Source organism: Indicator indicator, chromosome 15 (genome assembly GCF_027791375.1).
Source record: "Indicator indicator isolate 239-I01 chromosome 15, UM_Iind_1.1, whole genome shotgun sequence".
In the NCBI taxonomy this organism is placed as follows: domain Eukaryota; kingdom Metazoa; phylum Chordata; class Aves; order Piciformes; family Indicatoridae; genus Indicator; species Indicator indicator.
The window spans coordinates 20,016,257-20,039,766 of record NC_072024.1 but is presented as its reverse complement, the minus strand read 5'-3'; the positions used below and the strand labels follow the sequence as shown (position 1 = coordinate 20,039,766).

At 41.6% G+C, this 23,510-nt stretch overlaps 1 protein-coding gene across 1 annotated transcript; it reads left to right on the top strand.

The window, feature by feature from the left end:
• Positions 1-3,680: 3,680 nt before the first annotated feature.
• On the top strand, positions 3,681-17,306 carry ATRIP (ATR interacting protein). Its single transcript, XM_054387242.1, has 13 exons — positions 3,681-3,991; positions 4,936-5,032; positions 6,801-6,971; positions 7,606-7,721; positions 7,992-8,152; positions 9,495-9,590; positions 10,889-11,018; positions 12,003-12,734; positions 13,367-13,509; positions 14,085-14,176; positions 15,181-15,264; positions 15,528-15,777; positions 16,941-17,306. The coding sequence occupies exons 1-13, from the start codon at positions 3,681-3,683 to the stop codon at positions 17,006-17,008; spliced, it is 2,451 nt and encodes an 816-aa protein (XP_054243217.1). The 3' UTR covers positions 17,009-17,306.
• Positions 17,307-23,510: the final 6,204 nt, after the last annotated feature.

Genomic DNA, 23,510 nt, shown 5'->3' with positions numbered 1-23,510 from the left:
TTTTCTAAGCAAGTAAATTACAGGTGTTTAAAAATACCACAAGAGTAAAAAGCTAACACTGCCAGCACAGATTAATGCTAACTAGAGTGAGGTCTGACACCCAGATCCATTAGTCCTAAGTAGAGCATTCAAATAAACTAAGAAGGTCTGGCTATTAAAAAAAAAAAAAAACAACACAGTTATCCGATAATGCTGAACTCAAACTTTGATTTCTGATGTTCTCCTCAGTGACTTTTACACTTAAGACTCAAGGTAAGCAAACCACAGACAGAAAAATAATCAATAATAACTATTTTTATCCCCCTGTCAGAAAATGGAGCCAGAAGCAATAATATTTAAAACTGGGAAGGGTTTATCAAGAAACTAGTTATTTACCAATTGTTAAGATAATAACTTATATAAATAGGATGTTTTGGAGACTGTTGGGGAGGTTCCAGCAATACAGTAGTAAAACAATTTGGAAACAGTGTACCAGCAAAATTTAGCAGTAGCCATTGAACTACATTTCATTAAAAACAAAGATTCAAGTACTTACAGAGGAAATAAACCACAAGCTTCTAGGTTATTTTCTATTTGCTGGAATATTTTTATGACTTTTGAGAGTTAGAAAGCTTCATCACACAGACAGAAGCAGGCAAATTACCACTACCATTGAGAACTTTTAGGATTAATAGCTTTGCTTAGCAATAGACACTGAAGTCATTGAAGCCTGGGGCCACAAGTTCTGACCAGAAGTAAGCATTTTGATAAAACTCATATTGCAAATACAAAATTATCTGAAATTGGCAGATACAAGCTGAATGAAGAAAAGGACCGAGGAAACATTTACAAGGTAACTTTAGAAGGTGGCCAGCTCAGCAACCAAGTAAGCCAGTAAATCAAGAGACACCTGACCAGAATTAAGTGATTGTACCTGGGCAGCAGGTAGTGGGTGGTATAATTAGGATGTGTGATCTATGGCCCCTCTTTGGAGACACCCAGCTTAAGCTGCTCTGCATATCAGCTAAATAAACCCCTTAGCAGACTAGCAATTTTTTGTCTCTGAGCAGGACCGTAAGGCAAAACCCTGTTGAGGTGTTATCTGCTTAATGGTATCTGCACAATTCCTAACACAACTACCACACATGTAAACTTCCTTCACACATAACTTTTTTAGCTCATCAATTCAGACTTACTTTGCTGTTATTCTGTTCATCTGCAAGTAATTTCTCTTTATCACGAACACCTGAAGTAGAGGAAAACAGAGTCAGTGTCTTGGTTTACCTTGGTTTATGTTGATAAAAAGAAACTGTGTACAAGTAATCTATCATTTCATTTTTCTTCAGCTAGAGAAAACGTAAACCTGAAGCTATATCGTTTACACAGTATGTCATTTAAAAGTAATAGTAACTTTAAAAAATGGTAATAATATTATCTCCCTCAAAAAAAGCAGTAATAAGACCAAGTAAAGTCTAAATCAAGCTCCCTTTAGATTGTTTCCATTAAGCTCTAAATGCATGCCTCTACAAACACAAATAACTTAAGCAGAGCAGTAGAACCTGCAAGTCATTTTAAATACACTAAGCAATTCTGGGTTTATTCAGTCTTATAGAAGCATCTCTGAAAGCATAATCAAACAAAAATGTTCTTAAAAGCAGGATCTATGTTTTCTTTATCACTAGACTACAAAGACAAGCATCATGTTACCATTCCCACTACAAGGGCAAAAAAGAACATTTCCAAACACAAATAAAGGTACCTTCAATAATTGAAGTATCAAATCCCTCCATGGTTTCCCAGGTTGGGCACACTAAATAGTAAAACAAAACTTTCTAAGAAACAAAAGGGAAATTTTAGGCTAGTACCCCAGAACTGACACAATCCAAGTGTTGTCCTCTTCTGAGCCTGCCCTGCTCACCTGTGCTGACTGGATGCAGCTGCCCTGCCTGATTAAGTTCATAGGGATGAGCTGCTGCCTTTCAGCAGAGAAGCTGGGATGATGTAGCACAGCTGAGACCACTGACCTGCAAAGTTTTATTCTGTCTTTACTGACTGCCCACAGGCTTTTGCTGCTTATGACAGAGCAGTGCATAAATACAGCAAGTAACAGCCTAGTGACATTTTAAGTTTGCTGGAAATGGAGAAAATTAACAAGATAAATCAGAATTGTCCAAGAGAACTGGAAACATGTCACACTAACAGCATGGTGTTTTTCACTTAAAGACCACCAAGTGATTTTTAAACTGAGTGACAGCACTGAAAATAGTTATAACCCTGATTTTAAGAAGTGCTGCAAGATTATTGCCTAGTCTACACAACACTAAACACAGTTGTAACCTCAGACCCACCTAAGTTACAGAGAGCTTGCATCAGCTGGGAATAAAATTTTCAATGCATTTTATACAGCTTTTAAAAACATACTAAGGAATAATTACAGAAGCAGCTTAATGTCAGTAGATTAATAACAGAGATTTAGTGCATAATTTTTGCCAATACTGCACTTCCCTGACACTATTATCTCTTATTGGTCTCCCTTGATCGGAAAAAATCCCTCCTGAAAACCACCCAGTTAGGATCCCCTTGCTAAAGCAACTAAACATTTAACCAGTAAAAAACACTGTTGCCAATGATTTAGAAGACTAAGTGAAACTAACTCTGATTACTACCTGTTAGACAGTGCTAAGGATGCAAATATTCAAATATTCCAGAGCAAAATGCCTTTTCATTTTTCTTTTTTTTTTTGGTAACAGGCTGTTCTGTAGACTCAGATATTAGATTAGGACTGGTCTTCTATTAGATAACTAATATAATTCATGAAAAAAGGACAAACTTTGAGGGTATAACACCCCTGCAGCAGAAAATCAAGGAGAGTACATTCTGGTCTTTACAAGTATTAAGTTTGTTGAGGATATTCTCATGGGGAACAAGCAAACCCACCATTGTGTATTTGTAGTCTGACATTCCTCTGCAGCTAGCACAGAATGCCCTCACAAAGGATCAGGATCACAAATGGCCTGCTAGCACAACAGCTAACATCCATCTTTGTCCAAATATCTCTATGGTTTCCCCATGAGCCCATGCCCAAGAGGTAAGAGCGCTGCCCACCAGTCTCCAAGACAGATGAAAGTAGCAGAGGTGGACTCATTTTGATGTCAAAAGAACAAAGCTAGAAATTTATCAAGTTTCAGTAAACATGGTTAAGGCATCAGAGAGTACCTAACCTTGAAGGGGATGTGAAACAAAACAATGTGCCTTATCTGTTCTTTTGCTGTTGCCAATTTAGGCGTAACAAAATATCTAATTTCTGGACCAAAGACAAGCAAAAAAGTATCCTAAGAAATAACCTTGGGTAGCATTATAATGCTAAAACCCCACACTTCTAAGGTAAAACCGAGCATGCTAATTAGGGAACTTCCAAAAAACGTCTTAATGATTGGAGAGCGGGAGCGCTTACGGCCAGCTGCAGCGCGCCTGCGCTGGCCCTGATCCTCGGAGGCAGCCGTAGGGCCGAAGGCTCTCCCATTGGTCTGAAGAGTTGCCTTGCCGCCGGTGATTGGTGGGTGGAGCGGCGCGCGCGGAGCAGCGCGTGGGAGGGCCGTGGAGGCGCCTGGCCGAGGCGGAGGGGTCCGGCTGGGGTCCGCCGGTGGGGCTGTCAGTGGTTCTGGTGTGTCCTCCTGGAGAGGCCACCAGTGCGCCCCGCCATGGCGGCGCAGCCCCCGCTCGGGCCGCGGAAGCGGAGTGGCTCGGCGCTGTGCGGGACAGGCTGGGCCGGGGTCGCCCCTCCGGCAGCGGCGGGCCGCGGGGAAGCCCTGGAGAACGGCTTCCCGCCCCAGAAGCGCCCTAAGAGCTCGGGGGCGGCTGGGCGTGACGATGCACCGGGAGACCCCTTCGGTGACAACGACGACTTTACAGCGGACGACCTGGAGGAGATCGATGATATCTTGGCTTCGCAGGCGCTGTCGCAGGAAGCTGCCGGCTCCCCTGCGCCCTGTCCGGGCCTTCCGAAACAGGCGTGGGGCGGCTCCGGAGCAAGCAGCGCTAAGCAGCAGGGCCTGGCTCGGGGCTGCGTCCCAGCTGCGGGGAGGAGCCCGAAAGGTCAGTGTGCCAGGGGGCACCGCGGGGGTGTGTTTTTCGCGGCCAATGCGGTCTCTGGTCACAGGCCTTGTGGGTGTTGGTGTCATGTGGGTTCATGAGGCCGCCCTGCAATACTAAACTACTTGGGAAAACGTTCGTTGTCCGTTAAGGAATTGCTTCCGTTTACCGTGTCAGGCCATCGGAACTTCCCGGTGGCACGCCAGGTGTTTAAAGGTTTAAAGGTCCCGAGCAGTCACACAGCGTTGAACTAGTAGTATTTAGAACGCTTAACCTGTAACACTGACATGCCTGTGACATGTGTTCAACACAACAAACAAGTTTCATAAGCCTTTCACGTGCTTTAAGTATGCTTTATAGTATTGTGTACAATGGCTGCCAGAGGCTTTTTTCCCCCTATTAACTTTCACTAGTAAATGCATACTGTGTCTCATATTAACAGCTGATTTTCAAATTGACTTGGTTTCAGGTATTTTATTCTAACCAAGTTGATTAGTAATTGTTGAAATCCATGGGTCTAAAAAAGTCCAGAGGGCTTAAATCATCTTAATCTTTCCCATCCGTAATTTGTCCAGGTCAAAAAGTTCTCCTTCACCCCTCGTGTGTTAACTAAAATGATGCTGGAGGAAATGGAAATGCTTGCCTTACAATGGGTCACCTTACTGGTTTAAGATGTTAGAAACATTGGTGGGGGAATGTTTCTTTAAGGATTGATGCACATGCTCTAAAAAAAGTGACTGTGGTAATTAGATGCACTTTACCTGTTTCTAGAGATAGGTTAAACATTCAGGTATCCAGACTTATGTACTAACAAATAATAAAATGTTGATGTTAAGTCATAATTGATGTTCATGCTTCATACAGATCTTGGCTTTTCTCTGCAGCACAGGAGGATAATCTGATGAGAGAAGCCTTCCAGTTTGAAGTACTGCAAACACAGCATGAAGAAATTAAACAGAAGGTTAGCAAGAGCTTCCCTCCAATATAATTTCTTTTTTGGTGGGGCAAACTAAAAGATAGGATAAGTTTGGTTTCAGGTATTTTATTCTAACCAAGTCGATTAGTAATTGTTGAAATCCATGGGTCTAAAAAAGCATCATACTAGAAACAGCTCTCATAATATTAAGAGTGATAGCAATGTTTTAGTTCTCAGTCATTTCAGCTTAACAAATGCTATTTTGTCAGTTGTGCTTGTTTTCTGTCAAACTGATTATTCTCATGTTGTCAGCTAGTCAGGAAGAGTTGGTTTGTACAGCATAAAAGATTGCAGAAAGTAAAGTGAATTCTAATGTTTTTTCTCTTGCTTTACTTTCTGATGATTCCTTATGGAAAGATACTGTGGGGAAGAAACCCCTCTGGAAAAGATACAAAAGCCAGTGCTATCCTTTTTTGGCACATAGTGTAGGAAGAACAAAAGAGCAGAGCAAGTTTATGATGATGGTTTACCTGGACAGTCTGTCAGCCTGATACAGAAACATTATGTGTGTGTTTAATATTCTGTAGTGTATTTTTTGAACACTTTTGGATTTGAGTTTGGACACCTTTTAGTGATAGAGGTGTGCAGCTTAACACATTGTGCCATGGAACTTCTATTGCAAGAAAGATCTGGTCATGCTGGAATGTGTCCAGAGAATGGCCATGAGGATGATCAGAGGGCTGGGGCACCTCTCCTGTGAGAACAGACTGAGAGAGTTGGGGTTGTTCAGTTTGGAGAAGGCTCTGAGGAGACCTTATTGTGGGGTTCCAATATCTGAAGGGGGCCTACAAGAAAGCTGGGGAGGGACTTTTTAGGGTGTTGAGTAATGACAGGACTAGGGGGAATGGATCCAAGCTAGAAGAGGGGAGATTTAGATTAGGTGTTAGGAAGAAGTTATTCACCATGAGGGTGGTGAGACACTGGAACAAGTTGCCCAGGGAGGTGGTAGAAGCCTCATCCCTGGAGGTTTTTAAGGGCAGGGTGTGTGTGGCTCTGGGCAACCTGTTCTAGTGGAGGTTGGAACTGGATGATCCTTGCAGCACTCGTGCCTCCAACAGACCTTTGTTTCCTCACAGTTGTGCTTTCTCCCAGATGGAGGGTCCTCCTCTATTTACCTTTCTCTCACCACCCTTACTTCTGTTCTCTGAATCTTTCCTAGCGCTGTTATATTCTTTTTTACAGGGAAAGCTCCTGCCTGGGCACCATGTTCAGCATGGGGGTAGACCAACATTTTATGCAGCAGAATAGAGGTGTCTATCTGCTTCTTCTCAGTGTTTTTCTGAACAATTCATTTATTATCTCTCCAAAGGGTGATGGCTGTTCAAAAAGTGTTAGAGATGTCGTGAAGATACTGCCTGGAGGTGGTAGCTTGTCTTAGGACAGTGTGCTTGCTGACTGCCATGCTAGATGAAATATAATTATCATTGCTATGATCCAATGAACAAATTATTGATGTGCAACTGTCTTTTTTCAAAATAAGAACATAATCACAGAGAAGAGGAAAGAGAAGAATGGTCTCTGACAGATACTAGGATATTATATGAAAACATATTATCATTCTGTGAGAGAAAACAGTAGCTGAGCCTGATTTAGTGAGAGAAGATGAAAAGCAGCATTGCAGAACTTCAGAACTGGGCTACAGGAACATTTTTCTCCCTAGAAAGAATAAATATACCTATTTTTCAGCCATGTAACAACATAAATGCATACTTTTGATCACATACATCCTTTAATGGAATTCATCTCTTTGCAGCTGAAAGAAATGCAGGATGAAATCCTTACTAAAAATGGAGAAATTAAAATTTTGCGTGACTCAATGCAGCAGATGGAGTATGCTATGGAGGAACAGAAAAGATCATATGTGCTCTTGGAACAGCAAAAATCCCAGACCTTAAGTGAAAAAGAAAAAGAGTTCTCCAAAAAGGTTTGTCTGTGTGTCCATTCCCTGCATATCAAGTGCAGGACCTAATCGTATGACTTAATGTCAAAGATCATCCAGTCAAAGGAAGAACATTTGTGTGAAATTGCCACTTTTCCACTTTTATGCTTTTATTTTCATATCTAGAAGGAAGCATTTGTGAGAACTTGCTGAGGGTTTTCTTCTGCCAAAAGAAAAGAGTAAAACAAGTAGTAGAGGTTTTCATTTGCTTTTTGCTTTTTTTAGCAAGAACATTAAGATTGGAATGCATAGTAAAAGGGGGAAAAAAGGGACAGAATATGCTTTGTGACTCTGACCAGATTGCTATTCCTGCTGCAGTCATCCTTGAAAGCCCTGAGGACAGTGGCTGCTTTTGTCCTGTTTATGGCCTCGCTGTAGTCATGCTCCGCTCCACATGGCACTTGGTACTTCTTAAGAGCCCATATGCTTCTTGCCTGAAATTTTGACACTTGGTTCTAAGATAGCATTAACTGGGCTGGCAAACCTAAAAACAGAGATCTCACTCAGACTTCACAGTAGGTCAGTGGTAATCTTGAAATCTTGGTAATTCTAATTGCTCTGCAGTTATTACACCTCTAAATTATTCAGCAACAGTAAAACTCTTTCATGCCTCTTGCAGTTGCTGTCATTGCAGTCAGAGTTGCAGTTCAAAGATGCAGAAATGAATGAGATAAGAGCACGACTTCAGAACTGTGAAAGAAACAAACAGGTTACTCAGACGGTTTTATCACGAAGGTAGGAGCTTTGGGAAATGGATCTGTGTTCCCTTTTCCCCAGTAGGTGTGCTCTATTGAAAGAGCTCCACTGTCTTTTAAAAAAAATACAATCAAAAGAGCCTGTTGGTTGATCTCTTTGGAGTTTACTCAGAAAAAGCCTTCCGTGTATGCGTGACAGAAATGCAGAGTGAAGTGCCTTTAAAATATCAATGTAAATAGATCCTTGTTTATTATTTAATAAAATAATGACAGAAGAAGTACTGATTAATCTAAGTGATTTTCATTTCAGCCCTAAAAAGAATTCTGCAATACAAGTGAAATCAGAAGGATCTTCTCCACAGCTTGGGAAAAAATATTTTCCTACAAAGGAATCCTTCAATTCTGAAATGTCCACTAGACCATCATGTTCTTCAGGAAATGTGATTGCCCCAACTACTTCGATCAAAGAAGGTAAACCCCTGTACAGCTTGCAACGTTTTTAGCTGCATATGAGCATTCTGAAGGCCTTAGGGATTTTTCTGTACTGTGACCAAACAGTTTCAGTGAGCTCACTGTTGAGAAAAACAACCATTTGGCTTATTTTTGTTCTGCTTGCACTTCTTCCCATTTTACATCAACTGGCATTAAATATGGACTGAAATTTGCATCAAGACCATTTTACCTCACACCTTGGTAGTGCACATATCCCAGATGCCAAGATGTCAGTGGTGAAGTGGCAGTTTGCCATCATGAAGAACTTTCATTATTATGTCATGATCTAAAATATCCAAAATTTTAATTGCCTTTCTCATTGAATAAAGAACAGGAAGTAATTTGCCTGTTCCTTGAACTGGTCTGCCAGTCAGCTAATGCAGTCTTTGTAATTGTGTGGGTTTGGCTTTACAGTTGACCTTTTGGGGGAATGTTATTTTAAGGGGTACAGATTTAGTCATATGTAAAGAAGCAACTGACACAGTGTACTTGTTTCCTCTTTTTTGGGTAGGGCAACAGTTGTCACAAAACTGTAGTCTTGAAATTCCTTGAGCTAACCTTATGAAATGAATACAAGCAAGGATTTGAAGAGTGCTGTAGTATGAAACAAAAAGTGTGGGGGGGGTTTCCATAGCAGCTGACTGCAACATTTCAAAGAGGAACTCAAATGAAAGAAATCCATTACAGGAAGAGTCCTGAAAAAAACTGAGATGTTACTATGGTCAGTTCCAGTATTCAGTCTGAACCTGTATGGGCAGTATGAACTCCATCCAACAGAAAACCACACTGGCCTTAAAGCATTAGTATTGCTATTTTTTTTTTCAGTTTCCTGACTATTAATTGTGGTAACAACACTCAATATGCCTATTTGTTTGAAAACCACACTTGATTATTTGTCCTCTGAACCCTGCAAAACTTCTGACTTCAGTTTGGCTGGCAACTATGACATAAAGAGATGACTGAAAGATTATTAAATGCTCAGGTTTTTATTTGTTAAGTTTTTTGTGTTTATTTTTAACTAGCGTAGTCATGTAAATCTCTGCTAGTAGTGGGAGTTCAGCTTCAGGTATTAGTTTTCTCTAAAAACAGCTGAGACCAGTAGCACTGAACAGTGGAACATCTGACAGTAAAGGTGAAATTTGATGCATTTTTTAATTTGTTTTGGGGAGATTTCTATTTGCTTTTTCACACAAGACATGTCTTTTACTGACTGTTTACAGGCTGCTTAACAGCTATGGCTAACTGAATGTGTGTGAGGGACAGGAACAGTCACACAAGCAGTGTAGTTCTGACTTGGACTCATCATTCCTGTTTGTTTCAGACAGTAAGATAACCCACCCTGAAGTTTTATCTGTGAAGCACGAAGCAATGGCAAAAAACGGTTCCTACAAGTCTCTGCCTAAACGAAACACACAAGGTAACTCTCTTGTTGCTACAGGGAGGAAGAGCATTTCTGAGGCACTGCCTTTGCTGAGCAGTGTCAGGTTGAGGAGTCTGCTAGGTACAGTGCCACTGTGCAGGAGAATGGTGTGAAGCTGCTTGCTTTTTGCTTTAAATACTGTGATTCTGCAGTAAAACGTTTCTGTATCCTAACAACAGGCTTAGGTTGTTATTCTGTTTAATAAAAAAGGATTGCCTGGGTTTTGTTTTATGGAAGGATATGCCTCAGGAGGCTGCTTATTACAAGGCTGGCTCTTTCAGTGTTAATATATGAAGCTTTTTATTGTAAATTGATATAAACCCAAGAAAAACATACTTTTTAAAGTAAAGGTAGAAACCATAAAGCAACATTTGCAACAGTCAACACCAGGAAGTCACAGCATCACAGAATGTCAGGGACTGGAAGGGACGTTGAAAGCTCATCCAGTCCAACCCCCTGCCAGAGCAGGATCACCTAGAGCAGATCACACAGGAACACATCCAGGCAGGTATTGAATATCTCCAGAGAGGGAGACTCCACAGGCCCCCTGGGCAGCCTGTTCCAGTGCTCTGTCATCCTCACAGTGAAAAAAGTTTTCCTCATGTTTTCATAGAACTTTTGTGCCTCAATTTCCACCCATTGCCCCTTGTGCTGTCATTGGGCATCACCAAGAAGAGCCTGGCTCCATCCTCTTAGCACTCACCCTTTCCATAAACATGAAAGCAGTCACCCCTCAGTCTTCTCCCCAACGAAAGAGGCCCAACTCCCTCAGTCTCTCATAAGGAAGATGTTCCACTCCCTTAATCATTTGTGTGGCTCTGTGCTGGAGTTTTCAGGGTATTATTTTATTTCCAGTCCAGAACAGAGTCATGCATGATGGAATTTCCATGTCTGCACTAGAAAATCATCTGGATAGTTGGGATGTATTTGGCCAGAGTGCTTGTTGCTAAGAGAGGGCTGTAATTAAAATATCTCTAAATGCATTTGGATGAATATTTAAATCATAATTTTTTTTTTCTGAAAATCATTCTTCTGGAGATATCTAAAGTGAGGCTCAACAGAGGGCTCTGGGCGGCCTGATCTAGTTGAGGAGGCCCCTGCTCACTGCAGAGGGGGTGGGACTAGATGACCTTTGAAGGTCCCTTCCAACTCAGACCATTCCATGATTCTATGATTCTATTTGTAATGAAACAATTATTTTGAAGTTGAGAGCATTATAAACAAGGCAAATATTTCCAAGTATTAATTTGTTGTTGATGGTAAAACAATTCAAAGACAGTTCTGTGTCCTTTCAGGTTCTATTTTACTCAATGCACTGATGAAGCTGCCCATTGTCCCTGGGTCATCATTAGGACTCTGCCACCTTCTTAGCAGCAGCTCTGAGCCCCTACCTGGAGCAGTACTGCAGCCTAACTATTTGGAAAGGTAAGTTTTATTTTGTTCACTGTATCTGAGGTGTTCTTAGTGCAGTGGCATTCTCTGTACTCAGAGGTGTCTGTTCATGTAGGATGGCTCAATCCATGTGTTAAAGGCTCTTCTCCTTAGGCCATTTAATGCACAATTTGGAACATCATTCTGCACCTTTCTGTATTAATCTTTGATTATCATAGATACTAAAGAGTAGGACTACACTAAGAGATAAATTAGATTATTTTAATACATTTTAAAACAAAAAATACAATTAACATTTCAATAAAAATTAATAACTGAATCTCTCTCTCTCCAGCCAAGAAAGTAAGTTTTTACTGTTGTTGTACTCTTTTAAAGGCTCCTACACCTGACAGATCACTAATGTACAGATACTCATTCTTCCCAGAAGCTACCAATTAACCTGTCTTTTGGTCTTCCCCTGATGTTATCAAAAGCATTAAATTACAAAGCCAGTGTTTAAAATCTCACTATAGTGAGTTGCTGAATTACTCAATGGTAAGCTCTGACTTCCTTCACAAGACCTATGCTTTGAAGTTTCTTTTCCATACAGGTATCAAGAAGTAGCAGAACAAGAGGACACAGTCTCAAGTTGTGCCAGGGCAGGTGTAGGCTGGATATGAGGAGGAAGTTCTTCACAGAGAGGGTGATTGCCCATTGGAATGGGCTGCCCAGGGAGGTGGTGGAGTCACCATCGCTGGAGACGTTGAAGAGGAAACTGGATGAGGCACTTGGTGCCATGGTCTGGTTGATTGCTTAGGGCTGGGTGATAGGTTGGACTGGATGATCTTGGAGGTCTCTTCCAACCTGGTTGATTCTATGATTCTAAGTAGGATTCCATTCTTTTTTTCCCAATTTACATTTTATTTTGGGAACAGACATCTCTTACTACTGTAGCATTCCTATTTGGTTCAGAATATGGTTAAGTCACATTTACGTTCTCTGCCTTCTGAAGTATTTCCCTTAATTTTATTTGGATAGGAAGTCCACACAACCACCCAGCAGCAGGACAACTCCAGAAGAAATTGCTCCTCCTGTATCCCTGCAAGAAGCTCAAAAACTTGCAATAACAGGATTGAACTTGATTGCTCTGGACGAAGGATTATCTGAAGGAAGCCCAACAGGAAGCCCAAGAGACATCCTGCACCTCACCTGCTGCAAGATCCGAGGGGCCGTGCACCTCTTGCCCTTGGTAGAACACCACATTGGTGCCTACTGTCAAGCAGTACAGTTGGTGGACAAGTCAGTAAACGGTTCTTGTGGAGACCATTCAGCTGTTTCTTCCAGAACCAACACAAATACCGTGTCAAGTAAGGAGGACTTCAGGTTGTCTCTTGAAGAAACTACACTTATATCCTTGGATGTTCTTTATTATTTGGTATTTTATAGCTGGGATGTTGTCCACACTTTGCTATCTGCTGAAGTGGAAGAAGGTTCTGCTGCTGGAGATGAACAGGTTTCCAAGATGGACACAAAGGTGTTATGTGATAATCAGTCTAATAATAAAGAAGATAACAGGACACATGGAGGGCTGCCTGTAGCTCCACAGGATGCTCCCAGTAAGGATGGAACTCAGCATTCTTTGTTTAAAAAGCTGCTTCAGGTTCTAGCTTTTTCTGCTGCAAGAGGGGCCCAGACTGACAGTATACTGAACCACAGCCTAAAGGTTTTGGTGAAATTAGCTGAGAATTCAACAATGGACTTGCTAATAAAGTAAGTCTGTATTAGCTTTAGGATTCTTTGACTCTGTTGTTTAGCAGTTTTCATTCTCCATTGAAACTAACTCGTAAGGATGGCAGTACCAGTTCTGACATGTACAGGAGAATCTCACATTTCTCAGATCACCTTTGAGAAGCAGTTGTGGATCTTTCTATTGCTTTTGCTGCTAATGAATGTGAGCATCACCCTACAGCATAACTAGATTTGCTTGTGATGGTTACATGAAGCAGATGCTGTTGCCTCATTGCATAGTTGTCACATGAAAGTGAGAACATTTCTCATGGCCACATGAAGTTGATCAGAATTTCTTAACACTCCTTTTGGGGATTTTTGTGATTGCTGGGAGATGCTTAAGGAATGAAGGCACAGGGTCTTGTGCTGGCAGGTAAAACGTCTCTTGAAAGTGAGGCATTTCATCTGCTCATGGTCTAATACACACAACCACACTATGAACTGCAAGCTGCCAAATGTAACTATGTTTTTCAGTGTACTTTATGACACAGAAGTTGAGAACAGGTATGCTTTGAATGGCTAAAAAGGCACAAATTACAATGCTGTGTAGAGCAAATAGTGTATTTTCAACTTGTCACTGTTTTCCCCATTTCTAATTGAGCTTTCTTTTGAAGTTTTCAGCACTTACTGAGTAGCCAAACGCTGCTGCAGTGTCTCTCTCCAGAGACCCCTCTGCCTGCTGTCCTTTCAACTGTCAGACTGTTGTGTATTCTTGCTCAACACCACACCTTGGTTGGTCAACTGTGTTCTCACTCAGGTAAAAGACTGCCTAAAGCAGAGGACTGTTATCAGCTGAATGTTAACTGGCATGACTACGTAATGCAAACAGGCCTTGCTCCAAGGTGTTAGAACCCCAGAAGGCAACAAGCCTGTTCTGGTACCTGAAAACCTGACTTCTAGTGCAGTGTTCAAAGAGTATTTTTGTCTTGTGGCATCAGACTACATAAAGTGCTGTTGATGCTTGTGTGGCTTTTCAAAACTACTTCCCATATTAATGTTGATTGTATTGATGATGAGGAAAAAAGGGCATTTGAGGAGTTCTGAAGTGTAATTTATCTGCACTCATGACACTGAGTTTAGAGTTTCCAGTACTCTGCCTGCCAAATAGTCTTTGCCCAGTTCCTTAGAAGGATGTAGGACAGTATTACTACAAAGTTTAGGGATGTGAGTTTCTTCAGCATGTGCCCAAGATGTCTGAAGGAAGAAGCTGAGTCTGGATCATGAGTCCCAGGACAGCACTCTGGATTTTCTGAAATGTTTTCTTGTGAGAGAAAATTATTTTGTTGCTGTTAACAATCAGTTGGAAAAAGACCAAAGCTCTCTCAATTTCAGACACCTGCCGCCTTCTTGCACTGTACATGTACATTACATCAAGACCAGATAAATCAGCATCTGAAATGCTTTGGCTTCAGCTGGAACAAGAGGTAACTGCAGCTGTTTGCTCCTGTGCTTTTTCCTGCTGTTTCCAGTTGGGGGAGTGGGAGGAGCAGGGCACTATACAAAGTGCCTGAGAGGAAGTTCTCTCTCCAGCTGAAATAGAAACTGCAAGTATTGGCTGCAATAAGGCATTACATTAAGAATCTGCTTGACATGAAACTATTAAAGAGAACAACAGTCAGAATGGCCAGAGTTAAGTCACTGAAAAAGCAAGAAAGATTCCAGATAGTGCTAAGTGCTCAACCCTAATGTTTATTTTGCTTCTAAATCAATGAAGGAGTAAAAAGAAGCAATATCTATGATTCATTCTGGCTTTTCATAGAGTCATAGAAGGGGTTAGGCTAGAAGGGACCTTAAAGATCATCTGGTTCCAAACTCCCTGCCATGGGCAGGGACACCTTCCACTAGACCAGGTTGCTCAAGGCCTTGTCCAACCTGTCTTTCAACGCCTCCAGCGAGAGGGTTGTAGAAATTACTTCTGAACTGTATGTTCTGAATTGTTACATATAAAAGGCAGCTTCTAGTGACTTAAGATTCTACTCACTGCATTCAGTGGCAGTGCTGGCTTGCTGTGTAGTAGTCATGATTATAGACAGGAAGAAGCTTTTGAACTTCATATGCATTTTTATTGACAGTGGTGACTTGTTTGAGGTTGTTTGCTCCACTTCTACTCTCATTTGAAAGAACTCTGAACCATTTTTATTATCCCCCTTCCCTACACTGTTCTGTTAAGTGGAAACATTTGCATGCAGTGAATTAAAGCCCCATGCACCTTGTTAGTCTTTTTTGTCAGGAAGCTGATGATATTTCTGTGCAGGGAAAACTCTGTCTGTAAAGTTTTACAGGAAAAAAACTTCAATGATTTTTTGGGGGGGATCCAACTGTTAAGAAAATAACAAGGTGGTTTGAAACTGGTAGTGAAATACCACTTCTGCCTCCCTTTATGTGCAGCTTAATTGTTTGATAATGCAATCTGTGTGTTTTATAACAGACAGTGAGGCTCCTGAGCAGGTGCATGCAGTGTTCCAGACCAGCAGTTTTACTACCTGGTTCAGACTGCCAGTGTAATCTTGAGGTATGTCACAAAGTTCAGGCTAGTGGCAATTTGAAGGTATCAATGCTTTAAATGGCTTTTTGTCCCCCACTTTCTTTTTTTTAGCTACAACAAAACAGAAGGATATCATCTTTTAAAAGATGCTACCTCTGAAATTTGTTTTTACTTGCTAGAAAATATTCTGATATTTGAAAGCTTGAGGAGATTGGTCAGTAAAGGTCATAATGAAATACATTTTCTGCTCCTAGAATTTGTGTACTGAGATACTTTTTTTCCTCTTGCAGGTGGTTAAGGCACTAATTGTAATGTTACATAGACAGTGGATGAAGATTAGAAGATCTGAGAGTAGCCTGTGTGCACATAAGGAACAAATAATTCAGTTTTTACGGGATGCTGCTTTACTCTTACACAGCCTATCTCAGAAAGATAAACTGTTTCATGAACACTGTTTGGAGGTTCTCCATCAGTATGACCAAGCCATGCCAGGAATAAGAGCCATTCTCAAAAAGACTCACAAACTGAGTGCCTGTGAAGGTAAAACGAGTCAAAGGACAATGAATCCCACTTCTGTCCCTTTTCTCATTTAACAGGTACCAGGGGTGTTGCCCTCTGAAGGCAGGCCGTAGTCTAGTGCTTCTCGCTCTCCATTATACTGAATCACTACTATTCTTTAATAGTTTTATCTTGTTCTCACCATACAACTCTGCTCCTGTTACCTGATTAAAAAAAAAGAAATCCTGTATTTCAGCTTTCCTTAGTAGAATAATACTAATTATAGGTCACCTCATTTAAAAACAAAGCACATCATTGCTCCAAGTCTCTTAACTAGAATTATGTCTCTCTGCACTTGGTTCTTTTTTCTTCCCCCTACATCCTTAGCATCTCTTATTTGTCATCCATCCCAGTCTTCCTCATTACCACAAAAGTTTCTGTCACCCATGTCCATCAGGACTTCCCCTTTGCATGCTTCTGGTGTCTTTTTTCCTAGAGAGCTAATCTTGTGAAATTGCTTCTCCTTCTCATACGTGGATGCCATCTCTTTGTTCATTCCTGGTGTTATTTACATACACCTGGTAGAGCTGATGGGAAGATTGTGCTCTCACGTAAGTGCATGGCTTGCTACAGGATATCAGACAAGGCATCTGGTCTTACGCAGAGCCAGAGTGATAAATCCTTCATTGTTTATTGCATCATTAAGGCAGGTCTTGCAAGCATGCCACTATTAGTTACAGTGACTTTCCTGGAGATGCTAAATAGCATCAGTGCTGCTCTGATTGTTTAGTGTCCCAAGGCTTTCTTGAACTTTGTCTGGTTATGCTTGGGAATGGGGACAGCTTGTGACAGTGGGGACAGCAGTGCATGCATGTGCTTGCAAACCTGCAGTCAGCATTCAGGTTCTTCCTTTAAAACAAGCCCCTGTGCTTTTGTCCTAGTGACTCTGGAAAGTAAGTTAACAAAAATGAGACTTTGTATGTAGTAAATAGTCTGAAGTATCTGCAAAATGAAGTGCTCTTTACTGGTTTTCTCCCAATACCTAGATTTATTTGATTTGACTGCCTGACATATTCTCTCCTTTAATGCCTAGCTAAAGACCTTGAAAAAGGAGATGGTTGCAATAGCCTTCTCAAGTCACTATGTTTGAAATACAGATACCAGCTATAATGATACTATAACAAGTAATTTTGTTATTGTTGCAGAGTTGATTTTGGATGAATTATATCCTACTGAGCCAGAAGCAGAAGACCATGGAATAGACTCCAGCTAGCTAACACATAGCCAAGATCTCAGTCCTTCCTCATCTAAATAACAATCATTGCCAGTGGAAATCCAATATTTAGATCTGTTTTATTAGGGGATCATCTAAAGGTTGCACTCAAATGCAGCACAACTAAGACATTCCTTTGTTGTGGTTATTTTCAGCACTATCTAACCGTAGCTGAAAGCAAGGAAATGTCAATGTAAGAATGATGCTGTGATGTCCTGTTTTGCTGTGCAAAACCACTCAATGGCCTAGGACTGGTTCTGTTTGGGAATTCCATCCGTTATGAGACTGCTGTGAATGGAATGGAAACCTTACTCTGTGTTCTCCATTTTACTGTGACCGCAGCTGAATCTATGATGTTGAACATGCTGAGGTGGTGGGGATCACGGTTCACATGAAAGCCTTTTGAACACATTTGTTTTGTCTGTAGCTGTAACACTTTTTGACTTCCTAAATTTTCATGTTGTTGTTAGTAAAGAGTTGCCTGTGATTTTTAAAATCCTTTTTGCTGTGATTTAAAAAACCTTTTTAGAAATCACTCCTTAATTGGCAGCTCAGTTTTGAGCAAAAAATTCAAAGCCCTGTAATGACCTCCTGAGTTCACTCATTTTTTCCTCAACTTCATTAGTCTCCTGAAAGTGCAACTATTGAGATGCCAAAACAAACAAAAAAATACACCAGAAATTTTTTTAAACCTTACCTCAGAAGAGTAAGATAGTGCTGTTGAGGAGAGTGTTCTCTCTTCGTAGGAGAGGATATCAAAATGCGTGCAGAATGATTGGGTTTGGTTGTAGTATCTGGAAAGGCACTGCAGGGAAGCTGAGCAGGCATCTCACTCCTAGGGTACTGCACCGAAGACTGGAGAAAGAACTGTGGCTGCACCTCTTCTAATGTCCGTGGCTGTCATATGGGTGTCAGCAGAACCTTAAACCCTAGTAGGGCAAGGGGAGTGCTACTATAGTGAGCCTACAGCTATGGAACTTCCCCCCCCCCCCCCTCCATTTTTCCAGCAGACTCAGAACAAGCCTAGCTCCAGGGACCAGAAAAGACAGTACTACAGTGGGAAGGAAAGTCCCTGGAAAACTGGGAAACATCCAGTTTGCTGGTCATAACCCAAAGAGGTTGTATCCTGCTCTGGTGTGCCTGGGTGAAGAGCCCCACTCCAGTGTGCTGAACAAGCTCTTGGCTTTTGCTTTTGAAGAGAACTTTCCCAGAAATAGCTATACAAGAATAATCCAGCATCTCCCTGGGGCCAAAGCTCCTAGGTACAAAGTTTCATTCCTTCCTCCCACAACACAGCTAGGGGCTAAGCCTCCTCCTCTTTGAGCTGCACCAGGCATGTCCTGTTTATTTCTGTAAAACACAAGCTGCCAACTGCTCCTCTTAGTAACAGGCTTCAAGTGCCTTGTAGCAGCTGGAGCTCAGCCATTTTCCTCCTTAAATGCAACAAGGAAGGACACACAGGCATGTAACAGCACAGCCTTCTGAGTCCATTGATACTTGCATGGCAGCAGCCCCAGACTGCAACCAGGGCACTGCACAAAGCACGCTACAGAAGCGTCAGCATGACAAAACGTTTCAGTTGTCCACTTTTAAAACCGAACCCACAGCATTTCTAGCCCTCAGGATAAAAGAGGGGAGCTTGAGAATGTCAGGTAGAAGCCTATTCCTTAATCAAAACTGAAAGACTAAGATAACTCCTTATAAATAGTCCTATGTGCAGGAGCAGTGGTGAGGCAGCACCTGGCAGTAAGCCTGCTGTGAGTGGCAGACTTACAGCTGTCCTAACAACGACATGATAGTCATAATGCTGTGACCTGCCATCACTTATCAACTGCTCCATGCTGTTGTCACCTCGTAATTTCTCTAAACAATTGGTTTATAGGAATAAAATGCATTAAACTCCTCCTCTGGGTAAACAAACAAAGTGTTAAGAGTTTGGATGAAAGCAGTTAAGGAATCAAATTTGTGAAGCAATTCAGTTACAAAAACTTGGTTAAAGAATGCCTGGCCTCATCTAAAGGGCGTGTGTGTGGCAGCTTGGTAAAAGGGAAAAATGTATGACTGTTCATATAAACAGAAGTGTTATCTGTGGGAAAAAATGCTACAACAGCTCTAACTGCTCCCTCCTGGCACTGCATCTCCTCCCATCCACCCACTCTGACAGACAACACCCTAACATGGACAGCTACCCTCTGAAGATTCCCAGTTTTGACTTCAAAGTGGTATAGCCCAGGCTACACACAAACCAACCCAGACCCTTAACACTTTTGCCAGTAGAAATGATAGTAGCATCACAGTATTTGAAAATTAAACCATAGCTTTTAGAAATGAAGGCATTTTCTGTAAGTGAAAAAGTAGTTCATGCTCCTAAGGAGAATGAGGCTGCTCTCCTGAAGAGAAAAGGCAGACAACTACCATAACTCATTATCTGTTGATTACCTTGACCATGTTTTCTAAAGGTTATTGCTGGATTGTACTGACCTGCAGTCATTCTTTCCTTTACATTCACTTGAGATTAAAGACATCCAAGCATGTATGCAGTAGCTCATCATCGCCCTGAAAAAAAATGGTTTCCTACCTTCATGACCTAGAAATAACAGAACTCAGACTATGCTTATCAGATACTCCCTGAAGAATTCACAGCATAGCAGCTTCTATTTCAAGGCCAGTTTGCGTTTTCCACACACATTACAGATAATGTGCCTCTGTATTAAATGAGAAAAGGAATTTACTTTGGCATCAAGCACAGTCACAGGACTGACTAGTAAAGCACTGAGCAACAACAGAAGCCCCTAGTCATGTTCTAGACAATCATCACATTCCTCAAGCAGCAGCAGCCATCCAGCAGTATTTTTGCTCATAGGGATGGCAACTAGAGTTTCCCCTTGGCTGAAAGCTGAGCTAAGTATAGCTGGCTTTTTCCAATTAACCACATGGAGTGGAGTAGGTAAGACCAAAGCTAGGCTAGAGCTGAAGAAAGCAACCATCTCAACTAGCTCACCCAGTACTTGAGCAGCTGTTTGCAAAAAGGAGGAGGATGATCTACTCCCCCTGAACAGCACAGGAGGAGCTCTTTCTGCACTGCCAAGGCAATTCGAGGACCTGAGGTACTGGATGGATTCAAACACACAGCATTTATTTCTGCTGGAGCTGTGTACAGAGGTAAGTACATGATGCTGCACTGACTTAAATACTGAGTAAATTTGCCCAGGTAACACTTTTTATTTTCTACAGTTCATAAAAATCATCGACCAGTTGAGGATGGAGGGGGCCTCTAAGTCTAGTGCTGCCCCAAATCAAAGCAAACTTCCACAGACAAGCAACTGTCTTGTGGTCATGTTAGGCCTCAAAACACATTTTTATAAAGCAAGCTGTAGTAGGTGAAGATGCAAATACAGAATCTCTCATCACATAGCATGCCACACCTGACACAACTTGGCTCTACTCGTATTAATCCCACAAGCGTGTGCTGCTTAAGAAGGTTGAGCTGTGCTGAGCTCTTAGAACAGTAACTTTAAGCACTGAATTAGGGGTTTATATTGCAGGCAGAATTATTATTTATGGTTATATGTATTGGGGTCAAATGTAGCAGTTCTTATCTGCCTGTGTGAAAACTATTATCTGCTGTGAATTTAACAGCAAATGCAAACACATTTGTGGTGTAAGCTGTTAAAAACTATGTATCACTGATTAACATTTAGCAGACTGATAAGAACAGGTGGTCTGCGAGCTTTATGAAGGCACACAAACCTACCGTGCCTGCATGTATGAAAATGCTTCCAAGAGCAAGGGCCAACACTCAGTACAAAGCTTAACTGCAAACAAGGAGCAATATGTCTCAAACAAGGAGCAAAACAGCCTCAAGCTGCGCCAGGGGAGGTTTAGGCTGGAGGTGAGGAGAAAGTTCTTCACAGAGAGAGTGGTTGGCCATTGGAATGTGCTGCCCAGGGAGGTGGTGGAGTCACCATCCCTGGAGGTGTTCAAGAGGGGATTGGACGTGGCACTTGGTGCCATGGTTTAGATAGGCATGAGGTGTAGGGTGACAGGTTGGACTCGATGATCCTTGATGTCTCTTCCAACCTTCTTGATTCTTGATTCTTGATATGCTGAGCAGAGTGTCTCTGCAGCAGGTTAGTTCACCTTGAACTAACCTTCCACAGGAACCAACTGCAAGAGCAAGAAATGTCACAGTGAAGTCTCCAGTAACAGGCTTAAAAGTTGTTTTGACTGCAGTAAGGAAAATGGGATATCAGAGGTTAATTTATGCATACCTTGAACTGTTCTTCACTCCAGTGAAACAGCCACAGGACTTGTGGGCTTGCAGGAGCGGAGAGACAGCACTGAAATGGAAATGCCACTGCTCCCAATGCAGCCCTGGGGAAGCCAGGGAGGACCTGTGCCTCACCATGCCAGCCAGAGCCTCCTTGTTATCCGTTACTGACAAGAGTACTTGAGCTGTGTCTCAAGCCTAAACAAATCACTTTACAACAGAAGGATATCTTTTGTCACATGGCTAATTCACCCTTAGTGGAGACTGTCATCAAAAAGGTGAAGCAGAGGAGACTTTCAATACAGATGCCTGAGCTCTTGAAAGCATAAAGTTACTAATTTTCTTCAGCTTTATCTCACCTCTTTCAAGTTTAACATAGTTACTTCCCACCACCCGCACCCTGCATACACACCTTAAATAAAAGCTGCAAATCTGACCAGGCTCCTGTGATGCAGGCCATACCAACAAGAGGTCAAATGGTAACCAGAGGGGAAAAACAAGACCCAAACCACTGGCTAAAGCAAACCTGGCAAGTTATTCTACATGCCTAGATAGGATACTAAGTTTCTGTGCTTGAAAATAAAATCGGAGAGAATTGTTTGTCTGGGAGTAATTACTAAATTTTTTCCCTCCTTTGTGTCCAGCTCCTCCATGGAGCCCTGCCACGGGTTTTAAGGTACCTGCCAAGTTTTGTTCTGGAAAAATTCACAATATCATGAACAGCTGATTAACTTCGTGAACATATAACCAGCAGTATTACTCAGCTAACCCAGGCTCTTAACTTTTTAGTTAAGTAGGTTTCTCTATTATACATTTTGCTGCAGTTTTAGAGAACCAAGGTACCTTTGAAACACTGAGCACTTGCTGAAGGAAATCTGAAGGTTTCAAACAGAACACTAGCTCCTGTTCCTCAGATCTATATGCAGAGAGAAGGGAAGGCACACAGCTCTTCTTTGAACAGAAAGAGGCTTCTCTGTGTACCACTTCTCAAATTCAGCACAAATGTGCCTGCTAAAAAGTCATGGGAAAAGAAAAACAGATGAACTAAGTAGTAGTGACAACAAAAACTTCAGAAGTAACTGCAATTTCCTAGTGTAATTTCTAGCCCAAGTACTAATTGTTTGTTTTCCAGGAGCATACATTGTCTGCTGCCCCAAGTTTTCTAGTAGAAACTCTGAGAAAATGAGAGAAAAATGGAAGGGAAACAACCTATGTTTCACCTGCAACACACTGTCAGCCTGCAACTGAAATGCCTTGCAATTGCATTCAGTTCAACAAGGAACATTACAAAACTACCTGATTATTCTGTGATAAACAACTCTTGTGTTCCTCCTTTTCCTTTAAATCCTACATTGGAAACTTAACTGGCAATTCAAGGTCATTACTATACACTGAGCACCCTCAACCAATTCAACACTACTTGGTATCATAAAAAAAGCATTCTTGACATGCTCAAAGAAAATATTTTCAGGTGAAAGACTAATGAGACAAGGATATGAACACAACCTTTTGAAAGTTTTGTTGTTTTTTTCCTGAAAGCTATGGAAAGTAAACTAAACCATCAGCATAAATGTTTTTACATGGAGTGGAAAGCATCACTTACCACTTGTTGAGCTCCTGAGGAGAGGATGAGAGCCCTGGGGCTGTTTAGTCTGGAGAAGACTGAGAAGGGATTTAATAAATGTTTATAAATATCTGAGGGCTGGGTCTCAAGAGGGAGGGGACAGACTCTTCTCAGTCCAGTGATAGGACAAGGGATAATGCATATCAACTATAGCACAAGAGGTTCCACCTCAACATGAGGAGGAACTTCTTCACCGTGAGGGTCACAGAGCACTGGAACAGACTTGCCCAGAGAGGTTGTGGAGTCTCCTTCTGTGGAGACTTTCAAGACCCATCTGGATGCATTCCTGTGCAACCTGTGCTAGATTCTATGGTCTTGCTCTGGCAGGGGGGTTGGACTTGATCTCCTGAGGTCCCTTCCAACCCCTAACATCCTGTGATCCTGTGAAATGGTCAAGCTGACAAGTGAATTGTCAAGCTGATAAATGAAGTATGCTACTCAAAGTCAAAATACATATTGAGAAGATATTAAACTTGAATCAAACTACCGACTTCTTTGAAGTCTACCACTTTGCACTAGACTTTTGAAATGTCTTGGGATTTGTTAGCTAATGCATTCAAACTTCATGCATCTTTTACTCCTTAGGCTTGACAAGGCCTCAGAAGCAA